This window comes from Diabrotica virgifera, chromosome 10 (assembly GCF_917563875.1).
Source record: "Diabrotica virgifera virgifera chromosome 10, PGI_DIABVI_V3a".
Lineage (NCBI taxonomy): Eukaryota > Metazoa > Arthropoda > Insecta > Coleoptera > Chrysomelidae > Diabrotica > Diabrotica virgifera.
This window is the reverse complement of record NC_065452.1, coordinates 80,567,196-80,587,645: the sequence shown is the minus strand read 5'-3', so window position 1 is coordinate 80,587,645 and position 20,450 is coordinate 80,567,196. Positions and strand designations below refer to the sequence as shown.

At 34.2% G+C, this 20,450-nt stretch overlaps 1 protein-coding gene across 2 annotated transcripts in view; it reads right to left on the bottom strand.

Moving 5' to 3' along the window:
- Positions 1 to 620: 620 nt before the first annotated feature.
- LOC114344635 (uncharacterized) overlaps positions 621 to 20,450 on the bottom strand; it is a 73,674-nt gene continuing 53,844 nt past the window's right edge. For both annotated transcript variants that reach the window (XM_028295463.2, XM_028295462.2), the window contains exons 7-10: positions 19,248 to 19,386; positions 18,129 to 18,304; positions 15,192 to 15,659; positions 621 to 14,209 (exon numbers count right to left, since the gene is read on the bottom strand). In XM_028295463.2, the coding sequence (XP_028151264.1) occupies positions 14,035 to 14,209; positions 15,192 to 15,659; positions 18,129 to 18,304; positions 19,248 to 19,386 (958 nt within the window). In that variant the 3' untranslated portion in view covers positions 621 to 14,034. The remainder of the gene's footprint in view (positions 14,210 to 15,191; positions 15,660 to 18,128; positions 18,305 to 19,247; positions 19,387 to 20,450) is intronic.

Below are 20,450 nucleotides of genomic sequence, written 5' to 3'. Positions count from 1 at the left end.
CTTCTCCTAGTTTAAAAACAGGGCACAGGAGAATATACCTCTGTATTTCAAGCACAGAATTTTACATGTTATGTTAACACTTTTTGGAGACAACCAAGTAACTCCAAAAATATATGGTATCCATCCACTAGACCTGTATAAGCTGGTACAGGGTTCCAGAATCCTAGAATGGGGTAATCATGAGAGAATGGAAGATGTACAATAAGCCGATTAGCCGTAGTACGACCAGTTTATAACAGATAGCTTCGAGAAAAAAATGTCAACTTAAAAAAGTAAAAAAAAAAAATTAAAACGTAAAATTTCTTTAAACGAAGAGGCGATAGAAGCTGTGGCCGTTTGTAGAAAATACTCTCAAATCTTGTTTGCTTCCATAAAAGTTAAGAAATTTTCAATACATATTCCTATAATCGTAGAAGCACGTCTTTTTTACAATCGGAGAGTCCGTATCTCCAATATTTTTTTTTCACAGCTGTCATATGCTTTTTTGAAATCTTCATAAAACGTTTACATAAAAAAAATTGTTCTTTTTATGTTAATAAATTGGAATTACCCAAAATACAATTTTATTACTTGGAAAAAAAAGTAGAAAAAAAAGGAAAAGGAAAATAAAATAAAAAAAAAATAATATGAAAATATATTAATATAAAAATATTTATAAACCCTTTTTAAGGCACTATCCTTTGGTTTTTTTTAATGAAAACCCAAATATTGCCTAGAAATCACAACCAATACAAAGTAAACTCGAATATCTAAAAATTACAGATAAATTTAACATATTAACTTTAGAGAGATCATTACAAATACTTTAACAAAAGTACAGAATATAAAAAACAGGCTGTCAAACAATATTTTGTATAAAAACGTTCACTGGTAAGACAATAAACAAAACAATTTGAGTATTGGTAAGACAAACATTCAGTGTAAATAACAAAATATTACAGTTCAAAATACTTACACTACCCTTATTTATAATTAAATTATTTAACGTACCTATACATTTTTTTTCCGAAATAGTATTTTTTTCTTTTTAAAATATACTTTCCATTATATCTTTCCTTTGTTTCTATGTGTCCCAACAAAGATAGTATATACGTCTAACAGTCCAGATAGAACATCAGCTATAAAATCCTTAGGTGCAGATTAGGTGGGAGTGGCAAAAAGTATTGTTCGCGGCCGGAAAAAGCTAGATAAAATATAAGGCTCGATGCACATGTGCGGCTTTGCAAGCTGCTTTTTTTCAAGCCAAGTTTCCCGTCAACACACATTTGAGCGGTTTCTCGGGGGGCAATACACGCCAGAAATAAACAGCTCTGTATCTACGTTGAAATCCATCGCGCGGTTAACGTGTACTCACTGATTGCCCAGTACAGACTGCTAAACCGCATGACTTGTTTTCAAGCCGCGTGCACGTGGCGGCGTAGCAGAAACGGGCGTGCTCTCGGTCCACGCGGCTTGCACGCCACGGTTCAGCTCGAGTGTGCAGTAAATAAATTCAACTCACGTACTGCTGAACCGCCAGCTATCGCACGCAGCTTGAAAAGGCGCAAATGTGCATCGAGCGTAACCCTTACTGGGAAAATATACCCGGAAAAACACATAGCAAAATATATATTGGACGGATATGTGTTAATAGGGCTGAAGTAGTGCGAAAAACAAAGATGAATCAGCTCAGAGTCATGACAGGCTTCCTTACTGGACATGCGCCAGTCAACGAATACCTGCATTCTATAGGATTGTTTCATGGAGACTTGAGAGCTAGACTCTGTAGCAGAAAATCTGAAACAGTCAACAGGATCTTGCATGAATGAGCCATATTAGATCGCAGGCGGCAAATATTTTTTGGTGACAAGCAAGTGACTTCAAAAACATATGGTACCCATCCACTGGATCTGTATGAGCTGATAATTGAGCAGAGGTTGAAGCAGAAGCATATAAAAATGTTTTATAAACGTGATGTCAGAAATTGCGAAAGAAAGGTACATTTGCAGACAAAAAAATAACATGTTTTCCACATTTTTAAAAATAATGTTCGCTATTATACCATTTCCTTTAGTAGCTTGCTAATTAAATAAAGTATGCTAAGAAATCAAGTACCTGGTGGTCTGATACGTAACCGATGCGGTCATAACTATATTTTTGACAGCTGCATAAAATTAAATTGTTTGAAAAAATGACGCATATGAATAAAAACTATTATCGATCTCTTATTAAACATTATTATCTGAGAAATAAAACGGCGAAGGAAACAAAAGAACAGCTGGTGAAATATTACGGCACTAATGCTCCTTCAGACTACTCCATAAATACAGTGTTCATAAACGTTTTGACTCATTAAGCGACGCTTGGACGCTTTGGAGCAGTTTCGCCGGCTTCAGTCCACTGTTATGCGTTCATTTTGTTCTCTGGTGTGTAGTTTCTTCAAAGGTTACCAATTGAAGCCAAAAGTCTGACAGATTGTGCTGTAAATTCAGCAGTTCAGCCAATTTAACAGTGTACAATGCACCACATATTACAGTTCATAAGGTCCAACTACTGCTGAGAAGTAGTCATTCATCATGTTTTTGGTCAATGGTCAGTAAATGCGGCACCCATCGGCAAGATAATTTTTTGATATTCAAAACTTCGTTAAAACTATGACTAGTACTCTCTTTACTAATTTTTGTGGCCTCTGCCAATTCACGCACCTTCACTTTACGATCAGCTAGAACCATTTTGTGGACTTTCTTCACCATATTTTCTGGTTTAACTGCATTGGTGGGCCGTCCAGTACGTTGTTCATGTAGATATACGGCCACTACGAAATTCACGGAACCAACATTTGACAGAATTGCAAAGGAATAATTTTAATTGACTATCTTCAAAAAGGTAAAATTATTAATAGCCAATATTACTCTGCGTTATTGGAAAAACTGAAACAGGAACTCAGTGATATGCCAGAAGAAAAAAGTATTGTTTCTCCAAGATAATGCACCAACTAGCAAGAGCGTTATGGTAATGGAAAAATGCACGAGTTGGACTTCAAATTACTTTCTCATGCGGCTTATTCTCCTGATTTGGTCCCCTCCGATTATAATGTGTTCTCAAATCTGAAGAGATGGCTCGTAAATAAAAAAAATCAGCTCGAACGAAGAGATAATTGACGAAATAAACACCTATTTTGCAGAGCTTCCAGAATCGGATTATTCGGACGGCATAAAGAGTTAGAAGTATTGAGCTAAAAAGGGATTATATCGAATAAAATAAAATAATGTTCTGGAAAAATATGTTTTTCATTTCAAAGGTTGCTTATCAGACCATTTAGTAGTAATGATATTTTTTTAATTTAAAAATGAAAGAGGTGAAGTAATATTTCTTAATTCCAAAAATTTACAGGGTGGAGGATTTTTTGCAGTCAAAAGGAAAATGTTTATGAAGTCAAAGGATGAAATAATTTCAATTATACTAATTCAACTCACAAACACGTCAAATAATTTCGTTAATTTAATCTTTCAATAACTAAATCCCCTATAGTAGTAATTTAAAAATAACCTCGCTCACATGACACAAATATTAGAATGTTGGTATTTAAAATTTGCTTCAATCAGAAGCGAGAAAGATATAATGGTGGTCAAAATATTTGTAAATACTAGAAATGGTCTCATATTTAGGTTTGTTCGACATTTGGAATATGTAATAAGGGATCAAATTTCATAAAAACCCTAAACATACAGACTAACGTAAATAAAAGTATTTTTAACAGACAAACACTCCAGTATACTATCTATTAAATGTCATTATCTAAGGGTCTGTGCACATGAGGGCGGCAGACGCCGCGTTAAGCGCAGGCTTGAAAAAGTGGTACCGTACACATGACAGCGCTAGCGACGCGGTTTAGTCGACAGCCAGTATAATTATGGAGTTAGATGAGTTAGATACTCGGCTGCCTGTCATTCTTCCTAGGAATTTGAAATAGAAATACAAATAATTTATTGATAAAACATTACAACTAGGAACTAAGAATCTGTTGTACTGCTATATGAGTACTTGTTTTAATTACAAATTTTTATGGAAAATATTATGATTTATAAATAATAAACATACTTATAGAACAGAATATTCCGCATGTCATTTAAATATACAATTTCGATATACAGTAGAACCCCGATTATCCGTGCTTCTCGGGACCGGAGGTGGCACGGATAATTGAAAAGCACAGATAATCCGAACATGTATTTCTTATGTATAATACATATGTACGTATACACATACATATGTACCGGGTCTACCCCAAAATCCCGACAGCCAAAATCCCGACAGCCACAATCCCGACGGCCAAAATCCCGACACGCCAGAATCCCGACACGCCAGAATCCCGACCGGCCAAAATCCCGACAGGTTTGATAAGTTTCTTTTTGACATATAATTACATTTATTTCTTGTTTATGGTCATCTGTTTTTTATTTTTTTTTACTAAACAACAGTATTTAGCATTTAATATGAACTAATTTTCTAAATAAATTTTCTAACATGGCTATATGAATTAAATTATTTTTTTTTGCCAATATATAGTCCAATAATATATGTATAATCAAATCCTGAATTCAAGTTTACTTTCATATAATAGATATATTATCATGTCACTTACAACCCTCCGTTTCAGTAAGTATAGCTTTTATATTATAAAATGAAGTGTTTAAACAATTTTTTCTTTTAAAATACATAATAATTAGTACCCGTACTTATTAGTAAGTAATAATTTTCCAATTTAAATACTCTATAATATGATTTGGTATTGTATTTGAAAAGGAAACAATAAATATTCAAAATGTAGTGGTCGGAATTTTTACTTAAACGAGGATTGTTGCATGTCGGGATTCTGGCGTGTTGGGATTCTGGCGTGTCGGTTTTGGCCGTCGGGATTTTGGCTGTCGGGATTTTAGGCGCCACCGATATGTACCTACCATAAAAAGATACCAGAAAAAATAAATCTTTCATTATGAGTCTCTCTTTCGTCATATAGAGTTTCCGTCAAGTGATTTACGATGACGCTATTTTGATAAAACCTCAAAAATACAACTTGAGTAATAGAAAATCATAGCACGGATAATCGGAGTTCTACTGTATCTATGAGTTTAAAAGATACATTGAACATACATAGTTCCATATCAAAATTTTCACTTTTTGAAGTGTATTCTACAAGCGCTACGTTTTCACGACGTTTATGCTAAATGCGCGCTTGCGTGTGAACGATAGCATTTGTTCCTTTGGTACTTGAAACGCGCATTAGGCAAACGCGGCGTCTAACACGCTCATGTGTACAGAGTCTAAGATGTGCAAATATTATTATAAGTTTACTTTAAACATTTTGATATATCATATATGTAACATTTTAACACACAAAAATGTATAAAAAATATTTTTATTTTAGATTCAATTGTATACTAGAAACAGAATATAGATTATATTTAATAAATCCTTTTTTAATTCATAAAACAATTTTCCTCGATTTTATCTCACTACACACAAAAAAGAATACAACACTGAGTAGAGACTATTGACATTAAAAAATAAATTTATAATTTGAGAGACAAATTTTATTACGAATCTCTTCCCAAGTGAAAACATGACATGGAAAAAAGGTGGAAACTTCTTTAACAGAAAAATGGAACAAGTGCTAAAAGAATGCAAGAAAAAGGCTTTCAGACTATTGCACTTCCAAAATGAAGTTTAGTTCGTCAAAGTTTTTGGGTACATTAAGTGCATTAGATGGAAGTGCAACTACTTTCTTTGCAAACGTTAATATCGTTTCCTTTTTTCCATTTAAATTCCCATCTAATACGACCATTCAAAAATAACATTGCTGTACTTATTAATCACTATAAAATGTACCATTTTCTTGTTCGTGTGTATTGGTAAAATACAAAATATAACTATTGATATTTAAAAGTTTGTGATCAAGACTATTAACAGTAGTATAAAATGTCCATAGTAGTTTTTCAAATTCAGTCTTAACTTCTTATATGCATCTTTAAACGTAATGTCCTACAAAGTTTTTATGTTTTGAGAAAAAACTTCAAATTTGTTTAAGATTTAGCGGTTTAATACTGAATCAACTGCGACTTATAACAGGTGTTTTTTAGAGATATAGAACTTTTAAATTAAAAACACTATTTCTAGTGATACACCTTCATAAAATAGATATACTGCTAGTATCCGAAACTCACTTCACACAAAAAAGTTACCTAAAATTCCAAACTATACTATATATACTACTAATTATCCAGATGGATCCGCACATGGAGGATCTACTATTATAGTTAGAAATACAATAAAACATCATAATGCTGACGAGTACCAAACAAATCATATTCAAGCAACCAATATTGTGGTTGAAGACTGGGATGGACCACTTACAGTATCTGCGCTGTATTGCCCCCCACGACACTCTATCACAAACTAACAATTTAAAGATTATTACAATTCACTTGGGAGCCGCTTCATAGCAGCAGGGGACTATCAATGCCAAACATACCAGGTGGGGATCAAGACTAATCACTCCGAGATGTAGAGTTCTACTAAATATCATAGAGTCAAATAATATGGATTATGCATCAACCGGCGAACCAACATACTGGCCCTCGGACTCGGACAGAAATAAAATCCCCGATTTGGTCGATTTTGCTTTGGTTTAGAACACCCCTAGGTCTAATATAAAAGCTACATCATGCTACGAATTATCTTCTGATCACTCGCCTATACTATTCACAGTTGGAACCCAGGTACTTATTAAAGAAATATCCCCTCACTTCATAACAGACGCACACACTGGCCAAAATTCAGATCTATCCTGGAGAACAAGGTGTCTCTAGACATTCCACTAAAAACCAAAGAGGACCTATTTCTTGCTGTGGAATAACTAACTACAAATATCCAATCAGCTGCCTGGCAAGCACCAACAATACAAGATAAATGCATAATAAATGACTGCCCACAAGTAGTCAAAGAAAAATTTTGCTAAAGAGAAGATTGAGGAAAAGATGGCAACAGACGAGAGATCCTGCCGATAAGCGTAGATTCAATAGTGCACCAAGGGAATTAAAAAAGCTGTTCGAAGATCTCAAAAACCGATCACTTCAGTATTACTTGGAAAATTTAGATTCCACTAAAGATAGCGATTATTCGCTATGGAAAGCCACGAGAAAACTGAAACAATCCGTCACCTCCAATAAGAAAATCGGAAAGAGAATGGGCTCGTAGTGCAGAAGAGAAAGTACGTTGTTTTGCAGAGTATTTCTCCGAAGTATTTACTCCCAATCAAATGAATTCACCTGTGGAAGTAGACGTATTTTCATTTCTTCAAAGTCCATATCAAATGAGTTTGCTTATTCCGAAATTTAAATCGTCCGAAGTCATCTTAGCTATTAATAATTTAAACGATAGAAAATCTCCAGGGTACGACTTGATCAGTGGAAAAGTGTTGAAAGGATTACCTCTCAAATTCATAAAACTTATAACGTTTATATTCAATCCATATTAAACTTAAGTTACTTTCCTGATCAATGGAAAGTGTCTCAGATAATAACCATTCTAAAACCGGGGAAACCTCAAGAAGAAACTACATCGTACAGGCCAATCAGCCTCTTGCCAATCACGTCTAAAGTTTTCGAAAAACTATTAGTAAAAAAATTCGAACCCTGGATCAAAAATCTAATTCCAGACCACCAGTTTGAATTTCGGCCCCATCACTCAACAATCCAACAAGTTCACAGAGTGGTAAAACATATAAATGCTAATTTTGAGGCCAAAAGGTACTGTTCAGCGGCATTTCTTGACGTTAGGCATGCATTTGACAAGGTATGACATGAAGGTCTCCTATACAAGCTAAAAAGGACATTACCGCACAGCTTTTACATTCTTCTTGAGTCATATTTGTCAAGTAGGTGTTATTTTATTAAATACCAAGATGCAATTTCCAAATTCTATTCTATCAAACCTGGCGTACCACAGGGTAGCGTGCTGGGACCTACCTTGTATCTCTTGTTTACCGTAGATATACCTCCAACTCTTCAGGAACCACTAGAGGAGAGACCACCTACAGAAGAAATGATGCTAGGAACATTTGCCGACGATACTGAAATCCTAGCCTCACACACTGACCCTATTTATGCCTCGCATCTCCTTCAAGCGTATCTAGACAGAATACAAGATTGGTTTTTGGAATGGGAAATTAAAGTCAATGAAGGAAAATCTATTCATATTACATTTACAACACGAAGAGAAACTTGTCCTCCTGTAACTTTAAACAATCACCAATTACCATCAGCCAACGAGGTAAAATATCTTGGTATTCATTTGGACAGAAGTCTCACATGGAGGAAACATATCTGAACCAAGAGAAAGCAACTAGGTCTCCAATTCAGAAATATGTATTGGTTAATGGGCCATTCATCAAGACTATCTCTGGATAATAAATTGCTGCTCTATAAGGCAATACTTATGCCAATCTGGACATATGGGTTGGAACTATGGAGAACAGCCAGTCACTCCAACATCGAAATCATCCAACGCTTCCAATCAAAAACCCTCAGAACCATCACTAGTGCACCTTGGTACATCAACAACAGAATTATTCACCGAGAACCTTAAAATGGATATGGTACAAGAAGTCATCACAAAACGTAGCGCTGCATACATTGCCAAGTTGGAGGATCATGAAAACCAGTTTACACTTAACCTCCTAGCTAGACAATTCCCAAGAACAGTCTAGGTTTAGTGGTTCAAACCACTGGACTTACCATTTAGAGTAATCTTTTAAACTAATTAGTTAGTAGTTATAAAATGTAATTATTTTCTATACAACTTTATAAAAATTGTACTTTGATTTTACCAGTGGGTAAAATCTATCTTGTCCTTAGTCAATGTCATTACTTTTGTTGTTGACACTCAACAGATTGCAAAATACTTTTAAATTAGAAAAAAAACTATTTCTCGGGTTATTTTTAGATTCAGACATTTTTACAACCCACAGCGGGGAGTAGAGCAAATCCCCCTACAGAAGGTCAAAAATTCATGAAACTTACACCACAGACAAAGTTAACCCAATAAACAACTACATAGGAAAATTAAGGGAACCTAATTCATATAAGTTATAATTTATGTCTTTTATGCAGTTTGAGTTTATATTTTTTATGTCTTTTGGTTGGTGTTTCATCGGAAGTTCCCCCACGGCACATTTCTAGATCCGCTACTGGTATTCAGTATTGTTGGCCATCTTATGATGGAGAGACTGTGATGACCAAATGAATATATTCGCCATCATGCACAATTTTGTGCCCATCCCTTTTGGAAGATTTTGCCAAATTATCTTAGTTTGCGGGTTTACAAAATCCAACTCAAAACAGAATTGAATAGGTCCAAAACTAGATTGCTGTAGATCCTAATTTTCTTGACTGTTTGTTGTGTTTTGAGGACCGAAGGAAACATTATTCCTTACTTTTTCAAAAACGACACCGGCTAGAACGTTACAGTTAATGGTGATATAAAGCCATGATCAATGACTTTTTGTTCCTGAACTGAATGGCCTTAATGCGGGGTAGCTGTGGTATCAACAAGATGGTGCAACCTGTCGCGCAGCGTGTGCCATAATCGATTTGTTGAACCGTTTGGTGAGCGCATAATTGCGCGAATTGGCCTCCAAGATTACCCGAATTAACACCGTTGGACTATTACCTGTTGGGTATTCTACACCCACCGTCAGATATGGCATTTAAATAAAAACATGGCAAATTTACCTTTCAAATAAAGCTAATTTCGTGACAATCAATACAATTTACAAGTTTTAATTCATTTTAAAGTTATATACATAAAAAACACCCAGTATGTGTAATTAAGTTTTGTCAGATAGGGTAATGTATTTTTCTTGATTTTTATACTTTTGAAAAAAATTAGAGTAGGTAGTACTTTCATTTATATTAATTTAAGACAACGAACTCATTAAATAAATTACTCTTAAAAATTCATGGCGATGTGTTTAAATTTGAAGTATTTTTTCTCAGACGAGTAAAAATGTCATGGATAAAATATTCAGTACTTAAATTATTCCATCTGTTATACTTATATCGTTTTTATTACAAAATATTTCTTATCATTTTCCCACGAAAAACACCCATATGTCAAATAAAAATGTAATTATGTACTGTATTTTTAATATTTGACTTTGTAGAACAGTCAGTAAATTAAAAATTATACTGAAATTTTTTCAGTAATAAATCTGCTATCTAAACATTTACAAAAGAACAGTTTGGCATCTCCGTCCTGTTAACTATTTTATTTTTTTGTTAAAAAATGAATTTATGATCCACGATTTAAGTACTGTCTGACCAAATTCACTTTGTGTTTGAGATGGGCACAAAGAGAACGGAGACCGCGGAACTCATAAGCGAGACAGGAAAAGAATCTCCGTGCAGGTATTTTACGTGGTGAGATGTGACCAAAATAAAATTGAGAAAATTTCAATTTTCCAAACGTCAACACCAATGCGCATCCAAATTTCAAATACAAAGTGAATTTGGTAAGACTGTACTCAAAACATCTGAAGATTATGTAATATAATTTATCATATCTATTGTTCCATACGTATGGTCATTAGTAAAACAAGACAGTAACTTGTACCTACCAGCTATTGTCTTCTAAATGACATGTGTATACATTAACGAGAACTAGCTTGCAAGCAGCTGATTGCAAGTAGATTGCACAACTTTTCGTGCTAGTAGAGTGGAAGAGGAAGATAATATGAATGTATGGACAATCCAATACAGGGTGTTTGGTAAAGAATGGGCCATAGCTTAACCTTAGATTCCTGAGGTTAAAATAGGTCGATTTAAGCTAACTTACCTTAGTACAAAAGTTGATAATAACCTAAATACAGGGTGTCAAAGTTACACTTTTATTTTATTTATTTTTGAATATTTCCTGACAGGCATGGGACAACAACACGAAATTTGATAAGTGATGCTGGTATTGTACAAACTACTAAATTATGTTAAACAAACGTTTCTGGCTACTACCAGAGGCGTACGACGGGGGAACGTGAATGGTTGACCCTTCCCAAATTCTACGCCACTGGCGGAATTGCTATTTTAGTGCAATTTTTTGATTCTCCAATACTTTCTATGTAAATAACATACTCTTCATTCGTAACGATAAAGCCATTACTTTTAGAGATATTTGAAGCTAAAAACAAAGGAGCATAATACATTAATCAAAATAAGTGTGCCTTTTCATCTTTAACTTCAAATATCTCGAAAACTAATGACTTTATCGTTACGAATGAAGAATATATTATTTGCATAGAAAGTATTGGAGAACCTAAAAAATATGCTAAAATAGCAGTTTCATCAGTGGCGTAGAATTTGGGAAGGGTCAACCATTCACTTTCCCCTGTAGTACGCCTCTGGTAGTCGCCAGAAACGATTATTTAACATAATTTATTAGGGTGTACAGTGCCTACATTTTCAGTGCCATTCACTTTCCACTGTCGTACGCCTCTGGTAGTCGCCAGAAACGATTATTTAATATAATTTATTAGGGTGTACAGTGCCTACACTTTCTGTAAATGTGAAATTATTTTAAAGTATTCTTTTTTTTTTAATAAATTATTCTTTATTTAAAACTTTAAGAATTATGTGTGTCCAGTACTATAAAACTATTTGACATATCCTTATGGTACTTGGCAGAAAGTGTAGGTACTGTACACCTTACTAAACTATGTTAAATAATCGTTTCCGGTTAATACCAGAGGCGTACGACAGGGGAAAGTGAATGGTTGACCCTTCCCAAATTATACGCCACTGATGAAACTGCTATTTTAGCATAATTTTTAGATTCTCCAATACTTTATATGCAAATAATATGCTCTTCATTCGTAACGATAAAGTCATTAGTTTTCGAGATATTTGAAGTTAAAAACGAAAAGGCACACTTATTTTGATTAATGTATTATGCTCCTTCGTTTTTAGCTTCAAATATCTCGAAAACTAATGGCTATATCGTTATGAATGAAGAATATGTTATTTACATAGAAAGTATTGGAGAATCAAAAAATTACAGTAAAATAGAAATTCCGCCAGTGGCGTAGAATTTGGGAAGGGTCAACCATTCACGTTCCCCCGTCGTACGCCTCTGGTAGTAGCCAGAAACGCTTGTTAACATAATTTAGTAGGGTGTACAGTACCAGCACCACTTACCAAATTTCGTGTTGATGTCCCATGCCTGTCAGGAAATATTCAAAAATAAATAAAATAAAAGTTTAACTTTGACACCCTGTATTTCGATTATTATCAACTTTTGTACTAAAGTAAGTTAGCTTAAATCGACCTATTTTAACCTCAGGAATCTAAGGTTAAGCTATGGCCCATTCTTTACCAAACACCTGTATACTGAAATTAAATAGGTGTGAACACACTTGACAAAATAAATGAACTACACGTGGAGTATACTCAAAAAAGAACACAAGAAAGCCGCTAAAATAGGAAGAAGAACGAAGAAAGGCAGACAAATTATGCAGAAGAAAGAAGAAGAGGTATGAAAACGATCAAATACTAAAAAATGGAGGAAGATTTCAATCAGGATGACACTAGAGGAGCTAAACACTGAAACAACTCATAGAGGGATATAAACCGCACACCAATCTTTTTAGAAATAGTGAAGGACAAATTATCAGTGACAATGCCGCAATAAAAGAAAGCTGGAAAACCATTTCGAGGGTCTGCTAACAGGGCGAATACAAACAAACACCTCTTTTGCAGTAGCGGATTTCGAGATAACAGAAGATCAGAACCAGAGTAATGAATTAACATACCCACCCACAAGACAGGAAATAATGGATGCCATTAAAGCACTGAACAATAATAAAGCCCCAGGCAATATACCAGCTGAAATTCTAAAAAATTGGAGAAGACCAGGACGGTTTAGTATTGACCAGCTGTTCAACATAAAACAAATTTTAGCTAAAACATGGGAGCACAATACAGATATTTACCAAATCTTTGTAGATTTTATACAAACCTATGATAACATAAACGGAGATAAAATATACTTAATTATGCGAGAATTTGGTAAAATTCATTCAAGCTCCCATGACTCACACAGAAGTACAAGTACGAGTTCAAAATCAACAGACCCCTTCCATATAACTAAGTGGCTAAATCAGTGAGATGGGCTAGCTCCGACTCTATCTAAGATTTGTGTGGAATATATTTTAAACCCAAAAATTTATTGTTTAATAAGCCTAAGCAGATTGTGATTTATGTAGACGATGTAAACTTAATGGGACAAACAGCAAGATACATCACAGAACTGTATGTGTAGTTTAAAGAAAATGCGAAAGAAATAGGGCTAGCTGGCAATGTAGATAAAACTAAACCCCTAGGAACCAAAGAAACTTTGACAATAGAAGACGCAAATATCGAAGTAGTAAAATAGCTTACATACCTGGGCGCAAGGATAACTGAGGAGGAGGAAATACGGAAAAGAATAATACTTGCGAACAAAACATACTTCTCTCTGTCGCAGGTGTTTGGATCCAAAGAGATTCATAGGAAAGTTCAGAAAATATAAAACCATCGTACGTATGGCAACATATTGGCACTATAGATTGCAGTACTTTTCGTGCTAGTAGTAAGGGGGAAGTTAGTGCGCATGTGCGAGGAATGCAATTTACTGAAAAGGAATATGTGAACGCAATTGGCAGCCATACTTATGACATTAGATGGCAAGTTGCCTCTTAAACGTTTTCTACAAGGTGGTTTCGCACTGACAACGATGTTTGAGAACGGATATATCACAAGCAAGATTAGATGATATCAGAAAAGAGTATAAGTTATGCTGTTATATTATTTTTCATTAATTTTGTACGGCAAATCGAGTATTAAAAGCGTGTAACAAGACGAGGATACCTCTGCATTCTTCTTATTGCCTAAGAATATATACATTGTTATATACATTATTATCAATCTTTTTATTAGCCTTGTACTCTTTGTATAAATAAAAACAAAATTAAACTAACGTTGCTGTTGATCTGCTTTTCGCGGTACTGTTATCTGAATTATTATTTGTCTTGCGCTGTTCCTTGTACCAAGCATTCATCTCGTCGGAGAAATTTTCGGAAACCGCTAGACGGTCCAACTCCAAACTGGTATTAAGGGAGTTATGTAAGGGTGTAGGGGTGCCACTACAAAAAACGGTCAGTTACAATCATTTTTAATTACTGATCATCGTCATTATCTCTATGCCTTTGCCCTTATACATTATGTATCCAATCAGTAGTTTTTTAAAGTTTGAGGTATCAAGTTCTGATTTCTTATTTAATACAAGTGTACTTTCTTTCTACTACCAATAGTTTCATATCCCTGTTCTTCAGCTATGTGACCAAAGTAATTTAGTTATATTCGATTACTTTTTTTAAATAGTCTCTCTTTCATATAAAGCTCTTCCAATTCGGTCCAGGACATGCATAGAATTCTTCTGTAGACCCACATTTCGAACACTGTCCAACATATTACCCATGCAGTCATAGCACTTGCTCATCTAGGCTTCCACAATCACCACCGTTCATTTGTTGGTAAATGTCTTTAGACATTGCCTTATTGAAAATCTGACATATTCAGGTCTGATTTCTTTTGATCTAAATGTTCTTTTTCAATGTATTTTTAATCGCATTTACACACTTATCATTGCTATTTCCTATACTGCCATAGTATTTGGTCGTCATATTTGGCTCTCATATCGAAAATTAATATACACCAATGCATGCTCAAATGTACAGGTGTACATATTAAGTAACAAGCAAAATATACACTTTTTTTGTCCATCTTCTAAGAGATTCTGTCCCTTCTTTTAGTAATTTCGTGCAAAAGAATGTATTAAAAGCGTTACATGATGGTCATCTGGAATCTTTTCCACTTTCCATAATCATATTCATAGAAACATTGGGCTATGGAACTATTGGTGGTAAAAGGAAAGAATGACGAAGACCAAGATGGACAGACCAAACGAAGACTCTGGTGAAAGAAAGAAGTGACCAAGGAATGAGGAGAGAGAGAGAGAGAGAGAGAGAGAGAGAGAGAGAGAGAGAAAGTAGAAAATACCTAGAAAGAGTACTGTGTTAAATGACGCAATTAATTAATGTATGTCGATTGCACGATAATGCTTACCTATTATTTATATTTTGATAGTTAGGTGAAGACATGCTTTTAGGAAGTTCCTCAAACTTGTCACTTAAACTTTTTTGGCTTCTTCCACTCACAGATAATTTAGGCTTATTCCCTTCAGCATCCGTTTTAACTGGTGATTTTTTGAACTTCGTCGAGTATTTATAAAAGTCTGACATTTCAAACGGTTTGGTTTCTTCATGGTAAGGCTTACAGTGTCCTGCTTGAACGATTGTACAATTTTTTGGTATGTTATTATTAAACAGCTCGATGTTGGTTTCGCGAACTTTTGGTGAAGGGTTGGATTCGGCTGGAATCTCTTTAGGAACTTTATCTTCAGTTAGAAAAACAGGTATCGGAGGCTGAGGATGAGACGATACGGCTGCAGGTGGTGGTTGTGATGGAGAAATTGAACTTACTGGTGATGGAGGTCCTTGAGGGGAAATCGGACCGTCTAAAGATGTCTCTAACCTAAATAAATAAAAATAAATATATAAATATCGTAAGAATTGCAGATACACTCAATATTTACATGACGGACGTTTTCACAATTAATAAAATGCCGCTAAGGCGCGAGTATGGTTTGAAATCCTTATTTGAAACACATTTTTGAGATCTTCTGAAGTTATACTTCTTTAGGCGCGTTGGGAGTAAATTTATATGTTCGCGAATTCATCAAAAGTCTTGGTCCTGGGCGCAGCTGAAACGTTAAACGTGCTCTGATTGGGTAATTGCAATGGCCTGTCAATAATTGTTCAATATGTCGGTTATGGGTAAACAAATGTTCTGTATATTAGTTTTTATTGTTGTGAGGGCAGAGAAAAAAGCAAGATTATAATTGTAGTGACTTATTAAATAGTTTTTAAAAGCAAAAGGTAAGTACGTAATTGTAAATGTTTCAGTATCGTAATAAAAAATTGCATAGGTAACTACCTATTTGGAAAATGTAAAATAAACCTACCTAGTATGCAATGCTTTGATTTACATAATTTGATTACCAACAAAATTTCTACCAATATTCATCTAATAATGTTTTCTTACTGTTTTGTTGTATTTTAATATTTCAATTCCACAAAAATCAAACTAATTTGGTTAAATTCAGAAGTGTCAAAAATTTAAAACGTTCAGTTGGTTTATCTTCCAACATGATGCATATGCCTCTGTAGCCAAAATCTAAAGATGCTTGAATTTCAAAACTAACCGCGCCAATGTACGCGGTTTCAATCTCCAATACAAACTTTTATTTTTTTTATTTTTTTTTATACATTTTATGATTGTAAGTATATTATTATATTTGTTTTTCAGAAAATACGTATTTAGTTGAAATTTTTCCAACAATTATTATTCAGAAATCATTTTTGTGGCATTTTTCAATGTGTTTGTGTGTTTTATTCTTTTATTTTTTTAATTTTTGGTATTGTTTTAATAAAATTTTTTGAAAAGTAGTAAGTATTAAAATTAGTTTAATATTTAAATAAAATATAAATAAACTGTTTAAAGTATATTAATTTCGTTGAAATCATAATAATAGAAGTATAACTCCTTACATGCGTACAAAGTACACACACACATTCTTTTTTTTAACCCTCATAAGTCGGTGCTTAGATTCTTACGTAAACAACGGTGCGGGGTGCATTTGCACCCCATCTGTATATCCATTTTTTATATGTGAACGTCGAGAAAATTAATTTGAAAGATAATTAGGACTTATTTATTTTAGTACAAAACATAATTTTTAAGACAAACACATGAAGTTTTTCACAGAATGAGCAACACAAAGTTTTTACACACAACACAGTTATGCCGAGACTTTCGGTCTTTTTTCTCTGACATAAGTAACACCGATCTTGTCCCGTAGCTCTGTTAGCTCCAGGTGGAACATCAGAAACGTCCAATTCAGGATACGAAATTTTCATCATTTGCATCCAAAAGTCATTTTTTTCAAAAAAGCACGTAAACGCAAAGAGTTTTAAATGCTGTAATGGGTGGAGTACGTTTAGAATTGAATTTAATAACGAATAAAAAAATGGACAAAAATCAAAAAAATTTATTAAAAAAGATAGGTGAGAAAAACGAGGTCTGGGGTGCAGCGCCTTACGAGGGTTAAACTATGGTAGAATTGTTATTTTAAAATTAAATATACATATTCAGTACAATTCAAATATTAAAAAAAAATTCAAGGCAAAATATTGAAAAATAAGCCAACGGTGGAAAATTTTTAAAGACCCCTCCAACAAAAATAAATTTTGCGATGGATATCAGAGCTCATCATTGGATAATGTGAAACAAAAAATTCAAAAATATTTTATTAACTTGTTTCTTGAGGTAACACTGTTCAGATTTTTTAGGTTTAACGATTTTTGAGATTTTGGTATCACTCTGAAGTTAAAATAGCAAAATTTTTTGTAAAAGAAGTTGAATATCAACATATTTATTATTATTAAACAAAAAATAAGCTAAAACTATCTCGACAGGGCTACCTCACGAAATGTCGAAAGAAAATATATGCAAAATTTCAGGTGGATCGGTCAAGTAGTTTTTGAGTAACAATGTGCACCGCCTTTGAAAGAAGCAGTTTTGAGAAAAACGAGTTTAAAGTTTTAACAACTTTTAATTTTCAATTTCTTTTTTGTCTGCCAAATCGTAAAGTGATGCACACTGGAATATGTTTTTGAATCGCGGAATAATTTACAAAAGATAAGGAGAACAGCAGTTGGACTACGCTCAAGCGCGCTGGCGCAAAGCTGCTGCAAAGAGAGTCGAAGGTAGGGATATTCAACATTTTGTATTTCCGGTAATTTTGCTCCGTTCAATCTGAAAGTTTTAGAGAGTAGTTATGTACTTTCATTTAAAAAAAAAATAATAAAAAATGGAAAATTTCCAAATTTTCAAACCACAGCCCCGCCCCCTTATTTCATATTATTCTTTACACATTCTTACCATTCTTTTTCTTTATGCTTTTTGGACATTTGGTTAGGATCCATGTTCCGACAATCGCTACCATATGAAGAACTATCATCATTTGGGTATACACTATCTATTGTTATAGCTCCTACACTACCTAAAGATTGTGTTCTCACTAATTGACCATTATCTTGAGATCTGCGGCTAAGTATCTACAATCGTAAAAGATAGAGGATAAATTAAAATACAGACTGATTAGTGCTTGATTACATATAACCCACTGAAGGAACCGCTAAAATCGGCAACATTGCTTATGAGAATGAGTTGCATTGTCACTGTAGAATGACGATTTCCTGAATGAATCTCGGCGCGAAACAGGTGTGGGAAGCGGGGAAGCAGTGTTGCCTGCCATAATACGGCTAAAACGTAGAATAAATTAAACCTGAAACTTGAAGCAAAACTTGAAAGGAAGGGATTCCAAGATCTATGCTTAGAAACTATAACGACTAGAAACTATAAAACTAAACCTAATTTATATGTGTGACTGGTTAAAATCAGACTAGTTTTACGGAAAAGAAATACATTAAAATTATGGGAGAGAAAACTGCGATTTGTCTTAATAGGTCATACCCAATTTTTAGCGTAGGTAACTTCTTTTTTTGGCATCATAACCCTGTCTGAGTCTTTGCCTGTCTGGCTATGTCTTTCCATTCAGACCTCTCTTGTGTCCTTCTCCTCCATTGTCTTACATTCATAGTTTTCAGGTAGTCTTCCACGTCCCACAACCTTCCACAATGCCATAATATTCCATAATATTTTCTTTGATGGTTTTATATCTTCTTGTCTCTGAACATGTCCCAGCTTTTATCAAATTTAACAATACCGTGCCCTTCAGTTAATTTATTAATCTCGTCTTTACTTCGATTCTCCATGTACTTCTTCCTCTTGCACCAGGCCGTATTCTTTTCTTAGTATCTTTCTCTCAAATTTCTTGAGTTGAGCTTTTTGACTTTAAATGATACTGATAATTTTTTTCTTAGTTGCATACATTTTTTCCACATTGCTCAGTTTGTGTATTAACATTTAAAGTGTAATAAGTTTACTACGGATCATTGTATTTGACATTCAGGTTTCTAAATTTAATAATTGAATTACCTGTGAATTCTTTACAGAAGCACTTCTAACTTGTCCTTGATAATTGGAAACAGTAGATAAAGTAGCCGATTTATTCTCCATATTTGGTGATATGCGACTGGATACTCTTTTAGTTTTTCTCCTATCTAGGCTACCAAATCTAAAAATAAAAATGATTTAATTAGAACTTAGAAATGTGAATTTTACTACGTACTATATACTACACTAGGCTTGTTCAATTAAAACATATGTTTCATCCAGAAAAAAATTATCGGTAAATACACCCAAATAATTACTACTATAATTTTGCACATTAATTCCATTGTTCCACCAACCGATGCATACCCTGTAAGAATTGTTGTGGCTGTAGGTCGAAGAATTCTTTAACGGCATTTTGTATTTCCTCGTCCATCTGAAAACGATTGCCTTTTAACGCCATTTGCAGTAGTTCAAAGATGTGAAAATCGTATAGCGATACATACATCGAAACTATAGCGTGGATACTCTAATATCCTCTATTTCTTTCGTTGTATATTTTTAACTTCTTAAGCGACATAATGCAGAGCATTGTCTTGCAGATGAATGGCAAGCTTTTCTGGACGTTTTGGTCATATTGCTTAATAAATCTTGTTTAAAGTTTACCTATAAAGGTTTTAAAGGAGAAAACTCTATGAGCAAGGCTCCTTCATGGTTGAGAAAAAACCTGTTAACATGACCTTGCCCGCAGGTTGAAATTAGTATGGCCTCACGCTGATTATATTTGGACGGATTGTTAACAATATCTATGATCTAGATGTTGTTACAACAATCAAGAACAGTCATAGATGACATCGAAAGACAACAGCTAGTATGGTATGGACACGTAAGACGAATGAAGGAAAGGAGAATCTCCAAAAAAGTGTTAGAATGGACCCCCACAGGAAAACGAAAACAAGGAAGACCAGCAACTACATGGATAAAGGGAATCTCCAAGGCGATGTCGGAAAGAAATTTAAGAGAGGAAGACTGCCACAACAGAAAGGAGTGGCGATTAGGAACGGAAAGGCGTAGGCCTATAAAACCAATATAATATATATTGTTAATAACAAACGCCATTTTGAAGTCACTATACTTAATAGTAGTCAAATACAAATGATAGGAACTGATCAGTGTGACGTGTACAAATATAACTAACTACATTTCAGAACGTCAGTTGAGTGATTACAATTGTTTCCAAGGCTAACC